The sequence below is a fragment of the Octodon degus genome, unplaced genomic scaffold (assembly GCF_000260255.1).
Source record: "Octodon degus isolate 3935 unplaced genomic scaffold, OctDeg1.0 scaffold00203, whole genome shotgun sequence".
NCBI lineage: Eukaryota > Metazoa > Chordata > Mammalia > Rodentia > Octodontidae > Octodon > Octodon degus.
Window position 1 is genome coordinate 974,548 of NW_004524779.1, and position 9,240 is coordinate 983,787.

Genomic DNA, 9,240 nt, shown 5'->3' on the forward strand with positions numbered 1-9,240 from the left:
CTATGTAGCTCAGGCTGGCCTCTAACTCATGCCAATCCTCCTACCTCAGCCTTCCGAGCGCTGAGATTACAAACCTATGCCACCACAACCAGCATCTTGACCATATTTATCCTGTTATCCCCAAATTCCCTCCCCAGGTCCAAAAAGCCTAACATGTTTATTGTCATCTCTCCTTTACTTTACTCTTTAAATTACTTACATTTTGGGTTTCTCACTTATGAGAAACCATTTGATATTTAACCTTCTTTGATTTAATTCATTTAGGATTATAATCTCAAAATCCATCTATGTTCCTACAAAAGACTCAAAAGATTTATCCTGCTTTACGGCTGAGTAATATTTCATTGTAGAGAAATACCCCATTTTCTTTAACCATTCATTTGTTGACAATCATCCAGCCTGTTTCCATAATTTAAGCTAAACCCCTTTTGAAGAAGCAAAGCAAAGGATTACTGATTGCAAATGCAATGTGTCCAGGGATCAGAGTCTTAAATATGAGTCTAAATAGTCTTAAGTGACAGAAGCTTGGGGTCTACTTTTCATGTTTTGCATCTTAAAGGATCTGAAGGCTGTGACAGTGAGGGACTGAGTGCCTCAAGAAGCATCACAGGACCAAGAACAGCCAGCAGCCCACCGAGGGCCATCACTGGATCAGCACTGATCAGGACAATTAAAACAGAAGTTGTTCTAGGATGAGCGAAAGACATAGCAGCTCTTGGAGCAGTGGAAAGAAGACAGTTCGTAAAGATTCCTGAGATGTTTCATTTGCGATCTTCCATTTGGGGTATCAAGGTGTGTGTGTTGCCTGTTCCCCTTCAGCTTTTCCTGGGCTTTTGCCAGTTCTTTACCACCCCTGGTAGCACCAAGAGCTAAGACCCGCCAAGCTCCAGAGGACCTGTAGTGCAAGGGTCAGTGTCTTAACAACTCAGATGTCCCTGAGTGAGTTATGGCTACTGGTATTCAACCAAGTCATTTGCCCCTGAGAAATGCACACAGAAAAGTTGCGTCCTAGCCAGGCATGGTAGCACACAACTGTATTCTTAGCTACTCAGGAATCCGAGGCAAGAGGATGGCAAGTTTGAGCTCAGCGATTTAGTAAGTCTGTTTTAGAAAATAAAGAGGTTATAATTCAGTGCAGAGCACTTCTGAGTTCTGTCCCCAGGATAGAGGGTGGGGAAGATTCTGCATTTGAAAGACTTCACTCAAGTGATAATCCCAGAGTCTCCTTGGCAGGTTGGTTTCCCTAATCAGTCTCCACATCCACAAAGAACCTTTAAGATCACAAGAAAAAACAGCATTCTCTTGCATTAGCCTTTCACCATGGTTCTTCAGCAAGAGAAATTGAGTCCTAAGTTGTCAGTTACTTTCTTTACTTCCTCTCTCTCTCTTTTTTCTTTTTCTTTTTGGTTTTTACTTTCCTTTTTGAGATAGGATCTCACTATGTAGTGCAGTCTGGTCTTGAACTCACTATGTAGCACAGCCTGAACTGCAACTCCTGGTGATCCTCCTGCCTCAGCCTCTCAAGTGCTGAAATCAAAGGTGTGAGCCACCATGCCCAGCTCCTCTTTCTTCTCTTCTCCTTCTCCTTCTATCCTCTCTCTCTCTCTCTCTCTCTCTCTCTCTCTCTCTCTCTCTCTCTCTCTCTCTCTCTTTTAGTCAGGGTCTGTGGAGTTCATGCTGGCCTTGAACTCACTTTGTAGCTCAGACTGGTCTCAAACTCAAGCAACCCACCTGCCTCAGCCTCTTGAGTTCTAGGATTATAGACATGTGCCACTATGCCTGCCCTTTTTTTTTTTGTCTTCTTTCTTTCTTTGTTAGAGAGGGTCTCACTGGGCAATTCAGGCTGGCCTTGAATTTAATATATAGCCCAGGCTGGCCTCAAATTTATGGCATTCCTCCTACTTCAGCCTCCAGAGTACTGGGATTATAGGTATAGGCCACCAGATCCTTCTTAAAATCTGAATATGTTTGTAATACAAAGACACGTGCCATTCTGCTCATGACCAACTCCTTCCTCGTGTCTTCCCAAAATGAATCAGACGGGAACATGTTGGGGATTGGCTTGTCCAGCTCTGGCTGCATTTTTAGCATCCTCTGGCTCTCTGATACAAGTACTGGGCTCAATATTACTAAGTAACCAACTGTACCAATGGGATCCCAGCAGGAACCAATGAGTACATTCAAAGAAAGATAACTGGAGGCGGATATAAAGGGGCTATTTACAAAGGAGACGTTAGGGACAGAACAGTTCAAATACATAGGGATGGTGAAACAGCTGTTGCCTAACTCAAGGTCACAAGAGAAGAACTGAATTTGGATAAGCAGTTCTAGAAACCCAAATCAGAGATTTGTGTACAACAGCCACCTTGAGATGGGCATGAACTTAGATGCAGTTACTTTGAGAAAACTCTGCTGAGAGAAGTAAGAGAGATAAATCCCTTAAGCTCATTTTTCTCCTTTTCTCTAATTTGCTAAATAGAATAGGAAGCCAGAGGGCAAGGGTGTTCATTCAGGTCCTACAGGGCAGGGTGGAGAATGAACTGGGGAGGCGCAAAGGGCAGTTATTTGACATATTAAATAAATTAAAAACAGGCTCTATAGATCAATGAGGATCAAAAATGTTCATTAATAGAAACTAAAGATTAGAGTTAAATCATTGGGGATGGTGGTGCACACCTATAATCCTAGCACTTTGGAGGTTGAGGCAAAATTACCACAAATTTGAGGCCAGCCTGGGCTACATAAGTGAGTTCAAGGCCAGAATGCACTACATATGAGATCCTGTCTCAACCCCCCGCCTCTCATAATCAGTTGACCACTAATAATTCATATTGTACCTCTAGGAAAACTTAAAAGTTTTTGTTCTATAACCAATTTTCAAAATCTGAATTACCACTACTGATGTTAACAAAAAAGTCTCTGACATAGATTACTTTTGATTATGAACAGTCTTCTGTCAGAATATTCTGGCATGGGGTCATTGGGGTCAGTCCCTCCCCCATCTCTGTCCACTGGGGAAGAACCACTTTGTGACTAGTTTGGAGGTAGGCAGACACCATTTGGGTTCCACCAGGGAATTCAACGAGCAGGCTGTCCAGTTTCTTTCCTCATTAGAAGTCTGAGAGGGCATTAGAGCACACCCTTTCCTCCAGGTAGGAGTGGACAAAGGTACAGAATTTTGTGGAGGAACCACAAATCAGAACTAGAGGCAAAAATACACCTCACCTATCCAACCTCATCACTGAAATAAACCTAGAAAGTAGCTTTTGATCTTACTGATGGAATAACTTAGTGAGAAAAGCCCATATCCTTCTAAAGACACTGGCACCAGCAGGATAGAGTTCTGCCCAATTTCTCAATCTGCAATCCTGCCAGATCGGTTCCTAAGAACAGGCTGACTAAACGGGTGGTCAGTCACATGGTGCAAGTCAGGGGACTTCAAAAGGTATGTTGCATCCCAAACTATTTTCCCTGCTGGCCTGGGGTTCTGTCTGATGTTTCCATCATGCAAATTATTCCTTTATGTTAAAACGTTGTTGCCAGAAGTCCTCTGTTCAAATGTTCTCACTGGGTAAGCAGTGTGGTGCTTAGTTGTTTCTCTCTTTGTTTGGCATCTCATTTCCATTACCATGTTTTGAGAATTCTGCTGTCTGCAGGAAGCAAAGCCCATCTAGATCCCTGATCCAGAGATACAAAATGTGCTGTCCCAGCTCTTCTGTGAGCTAGGCAGGGCACAGCACCTAAGGTCAACCAACCATGACTATGCAGCAGATTGTGCATTGGCTGACAACACAGTAGAATTGGGGGGATGTTTATTTCAATGGTGATGGCAGCAGTGCAGAGGGTGGTATTCAGTGTTAAAGGGTGTCTGCAGCTGTTTTCACAGTTATTGTTTTGGCATGGTTTGAGCTGTGGCCCCAATTTCAGTATAGCATCCCTTATTCCAGTTCATTTTCCAAGTCCTATCCTCAGCCTTTTAGGAGAGTCTGGAGTGCCCCAGGATCCTTTTAGTAAACTCCCATGCTGCTTAAACATTTTCTTGCAAGCAAGTAAGAACACCAGTGTATACATAGTCATCAGACATTGCAACTCAAGACTAGCCACATACAGTCATTTGTCAAAGTAACTCCTTGATAGTATAAAAAACAGCAGGATCCCAGGGAAAAGGCTTTTGTTGATAGAGGGGAAATCAGGAGAGTCTGACCTTGTGGGAAATGACTGATAGAACTTGCCTGAAGGACCAGACAGAGGTTTCAGGATATCTGAGAAACAAGGGTGCAGAGAGTCATTGATAGGAAAGGTGGGGCAATGCTAGTTTAAAGTCTAGTGCTATAGAATTACTAGAAGGGCTGCCACTGATACTGTGGCATGTGGAGGGGCGATGTCTTCATTATATTTTCCCCAGAGAGGAGCACAGGAAATTTCCACTATTCATTGAAGGAACAGGGAGAGAAAGAGTGAGGAAGCTAGTGATATTCAGCTAGATGCTGAACACTGGCTAAGAAGTTGTGATTTTTGTGAAGAGTCAAGTGGAGTTAGCAAACTTCATTCCTTTCTGCTTTCTTCTTTACCTTTCCTCAAAACAAGCACTGTTCCTGAGGTTCAGATTATTAAATGGATAAACTCTGGGTCTAATTATTCTTAGTTTTTTCATGGGAGGGTCTTGTGTATCCACCGGATATGTGCCACAGGCCCTTTCTCACTGCAGTGACAATATGGCCAACACTGAGAGCTCTCATACCATGACAGACCTTTCAGCTGTGTCTTCAAGTTTTCATCCTTGAATAGTGTCTAGGGCACTATCACCATCCCTAGACTATGTTCTTGTAGTTGTGTCTGCCCTAGGGAAGTGGGGGATTGCCACTTTTTTTTCACAGATGTTACCAAGGGAAGAACACTGCAAAATAATCCAAGGGAAACTACCAAAGGACATTACAAAAAGATTAAAAAAAAAAATTAGCTACATTTGATTTAAAATATATTTAGGATATGTTGTTTTTATTTTCATAGAATGTCTTTTAATAAATATTTTTTTTTAATTTTATTTATTTATTTGTGTGTGTGTGTGTGTGTGGCCAGCTCAGCCCACCAGGGGGCAGGGCTGGCTGGCATGTGGTGCTGGGGAATCGAACTGTGGTCCCTGTGCTTTGCTAAGCTTGTTCTAAGTAGGTGCTTTAGACCACTGAGCCATCTTACCAGCCCCATTAATAAATATTTTACCATGGTGATGAAGATGCATCATAAGAATACACAAAGGACTTGAGGGGACAAAGGGATGGAAATATTTTAGTATTTTAATTTAACCCTCAATTCAAGAGACTTGCCTTCTGAAGATCTTAAAATTTAGCAAAGGAAGTCTCCTATGCAAAGAGCAATTATTTGCTTGTTTGCTTGTGACAGGGTCTTGCTATGCAGTTCAGGCCGGCTTAAGCTCGCTATGTAGCCAAGCTGGCCTGGAACTCCCTGTAATCCTCCTGTCTCTGGCTCCTGACTATGGGTGCTTAGAGATGTGGGCCACCACACCCACCTTAAGAAGCTTCTATTCTTGGCCCACGGCCACAGTCAGTAAATGGTGGACCAGTGGCAGCGGCTCTTGATTACTTGCAGCAGAGGCTTCTTGAAGGTGAGGAAGAGAACGGTGCAGGCCACCAGCAGGGTGAGGCAGCTGGGGAGGATGAGCACGAGGTAGAGCAGGCCCATGTCCACCCGTTCCCATTTGCAACCGTGCGGTGTACCTGCAGGCAGCTCCACCACACGGATGACCCTGGAGGAGAGGTTGCAGGTGACCATGGTCCAGTCGACAACAGTGTCCAGGTGCTGCGGGGCTACCCGGCCGTCCAGTCCACAGCAGTCGTAAGGGTTCTGGCTGAGGTAGACAGCGCGCAGGCTCCCCGTGAATTGCTCCCACTCAGCCCGGGCAGGCAATGCCGTAAGCCAGTTCCGCCGCAGATCCAGGGTTCGCAGGGCCGGGCTCCCCTGGAGCTTTGGAAGGCTAGTTAGGCAATTTCCTGACAGATCCAGCTCCCTAAGGTGCTCGAAGCCCGAGAAATCCAACTTGGCGGAGGCAGGGCTGAGGCCCACGTTCCTCAGAGACAGGGCCTGTAATGTGGGGGCAATGGCCCTGAGAGGGGCCATACTTCCGTTCAGGACTCCCCAGTTGCCAGACAGGTCTAAGTGAGTGAGGGGAGTCCCCTGGAACACGCAGTCCTGGAACACCCTTAGCCCGCAGCCTTCTAGAGATAGCCTCCTCAGAGACGCCATATTCCGGAAGTCCACACAACTAGGGGCGTTTGCTGGTGTGGAAGGAGCCGGAAGCGGAAGTGGTACCTGAACCGGAAGCGGCCAGGGGCAAAGAGAGATTTGATTGTGGCTCAGGTCGATGGTAGTGAGGTTATTGGCATCTGCAAAGAGGCCCGCAGGGATGCCCAAGAGCTGGTTATCACTCAGGTTGAGCAGGCGGAGGCTCCTGAGGCATCCGTCAAGGCCTGGGGCCAGGCGCAGCTCAGACAGCATGTTGTGGCTCAAGTCTAGTTCTGCCAGTGCGCCTACGGGCTCTCGCTCTCGCAAGTGCAGTGTGGCCAGGCAGTTCCGGTTGAGGTTCAGGTGGGCCAAGGAGGGCATTTTCTTCAGGAAGCCATCAGGCAGATACTGGAACTGGTTCTGGCTCATGTCTAGGAAGTGAAGAGCCGATAGGTCGCTGGAGGCAAACTCCTCCCAAAGGTTGACAGTAGTAACATTGGTCACGTTGCCATCCACCAGGAGGAACTGGGCCACCATCTCCTGTGGTGAGGAGGTGTTGTACAGGTCCTTGTAGAAGCCCATGTTATTGTCCTGCAGCAGGAGGCTGTGTAATTTGTTGCATTGGGGTAAGAGAGGGAAAAACAACAGCTGGTTGTGAGACAGGTCTAGTGTCTCCAGCTCAAAAGTGGTCTCTTGCCTGGATGCCAGGAACCACTCGAGGCTGTTATAGCTGACATTGAGGACATGCAACTGAGAGAGGCCAAAGTCCACGATACAGGGGAGGTTGTTATAGGCCAGGTTGAGGTGTCTCAGCTCTGTCAAGCCATCAAAAACACCACCTTCTATCTCAAAAATGTAGTTCCTCTGTAAATCCAACTCTCTGAGGTTCTCCAGACCCTCAAAGACGGACTCATCAAGCCTCATGAGGGTGTTCCTGGCCAGGGACACAGCTTCCAGGGAGGAGAGGTTTTGGAGCATGAGGGCTGCCATGTCTTCTGTCAGGGAGTTGCCAGATAGGTCCAGCTTCTGCAGCCCCGGCAGGGTGTGGAGAGCAGCTGCTGTTTCCTTATAGTTCTCTGAGAGGCTGTTGTCAGCCAAGGCCAGGCTGTACAGGTGGCCCAGCTCCTGGAAGGCATGGTAGCCAATACGCACCAGCTGGCAACTGCGCAGGCTGAGGCTCTCCAAGAGAGGGTAAGACTGGAGGGAGTGATTCCACAGGATCCTGAGAGGGTTGGCATCCATGATGAGAGCCTGGGAGTGGGGCAGGAGGCTGGTGGGCACCGAAGCAAGGTTCTGCCCTTGACAGTCAGCAACGACACCCACCTGGGTTCAGAAACACATGGGTCAGCAGAGAGCATGTCTGGAAGGCAGAGGTTTATGTATAGAAACTTTGTTCACTTATTGGACTGTTCCTGCAGCCACTGGGAATGGCTCTAAAGCTTAGATTTTTTTTTCTTTCTTTTTTTGGTCTTTTTGAGAAAGGGTCTTGCTATGCAGTTCAGGCTGGCCTTGAGCTCATTTTGTAGACAAGGCTGGTTGTGGACTCCCAAAGATCCTCCTGCCTCAGCCTCCCGAGTGCTGGGATTACAGACATGTACCACCATTCCTGGCTTGGAACTCCTAAAATAATATATGACACCAGGCATAGGTTCACACACCTGTAACCCCAGCACTTCGAAGGCTGAGGCAGGAGGATGAGTTCAAGTTCAGTCTGGGATACCTACTGAGATCCTGTCTCAAAATCTCCAATAAATAAATTATAAAACAGGGTAGGAAAATGTTCTTTACCTTCACACTTTGGAAAAATAGCTAACAGAGTTCTAGGCCTCACCTTAAACAGGGTGCTAAAAAAAGATATGAGATCCTGTTCATCAGGCAAGAGTGGTGACAATTATAAGCTGCAGATTGGTTGTAACTATAAGGATTCTGGACCAGATCTCTACTGGGATTTGAACTTCACTTCTGCCATTTATTTCCTGTGTGATCTTAGGAAAATAATTATGCCTAGGCTTGTTATTTTCTCAGAAAACAATATGGATAAAAACATTACCAACTTTGAAGATTATTGTAGGATGAAAGTGGCCGTTCAAGAAGAGCTCAGCATGGTGCCCAGCACACAGTTGGCACTTAGTATATGGCTTCTATTGCATTGTCATCAATGAGACATAACATCTGTGTATCTGACAGAACCACTGTCAAACAACTGGCAACAACACTGTGACAGCTTCATTTTTCCTAGGATGCTTGCTTTTTTTTTTTTTTTTTTGGTCTTTTTGAGATATGACTTCACTATATAGACCAGGCTGGCCTCAAACTGGAGAGATACTCCTCCTTCAGTCTCTCAAGTGCTGGGCTATAGGTGCATGCCACCACTCCCAGCAGGAAACAGGTTTTAAATGGTAAAGTAGAAGACCAATGTCATTCTTTTATGTAGGCTGGCCAGTAAGATAGGCTCCATGATGGCCTGAAATTGTGGGTCCCTGGGGGCTAGTGGAATGGGGAAAAAAGTACTGAGGCAGAGGAAGCAGCCCCGGTTGGGGCGCTGGTCAGTTGTGCCACTTACTAGCTTTGGACCCTGGGCAAGAGCTCTCCTTTGGAGCCTCAAGTTGATTTTTAAAACAAAACCTTCTACTAATTAAAAATTGATGGTGCATTGAAATATAGAAAACTAAGGTCTGGGATATGGCTCAGCAGCACATTTGTAGGGGAACTTGTTTGTTCCCCAACTTGTTTGAGATGTCCTAAGTTTGGTTCTTGGTCAAACAAAACAAAACAACAATAGTAAACAGTCCTGAAATATAGGAAACTAAACTCTTAAGTGATCTCAGCCTCTCAGAGAAATGCCTCAACTTTTTGTTATTATCTCCTTCCAGTTCTTTTCTTTTTTTTTTTTTTCCATTATTTTATTGAGAAACAAATAGCAATGAGACAGTTTCAAACCAAATTGGTAGGACAGTTTCAATAATTAACACATTGCATACATTCTTCCTAGTGGTTAAT

The 9,240-nt window shown here is 45.6% G+C and overlaps 1 protein-coding gene across 2 annotated transcripts in view; it reads right to left on the reverse strand.

Annotated features, from left to right (window-relative positions):
* Positions 1-5,460: 5,460 nt before the first annotated feature.
* The window catches only part of Nrros (negative regulator of reactive oxygen species), a 22,338-nt gene continuing 18,558 nt past the window's right edge, over positions 5,461-9,240 (reverse strand). For both annotated transcript variants that reach the window (XM_004644544.2, XM_023704726.1), the window contains exon 3: positions 5,461-7,563. In XM_004644544.2, coding sequence (XP_004644601.1) covers positions 5,563-7,563 — 2,001 coding nt within the window. In that variant the 3' untranslated portion in view covers positions 5,461-5,562. The remainder of the gene's footprint in view (positions 7,564-9,240) is intronic.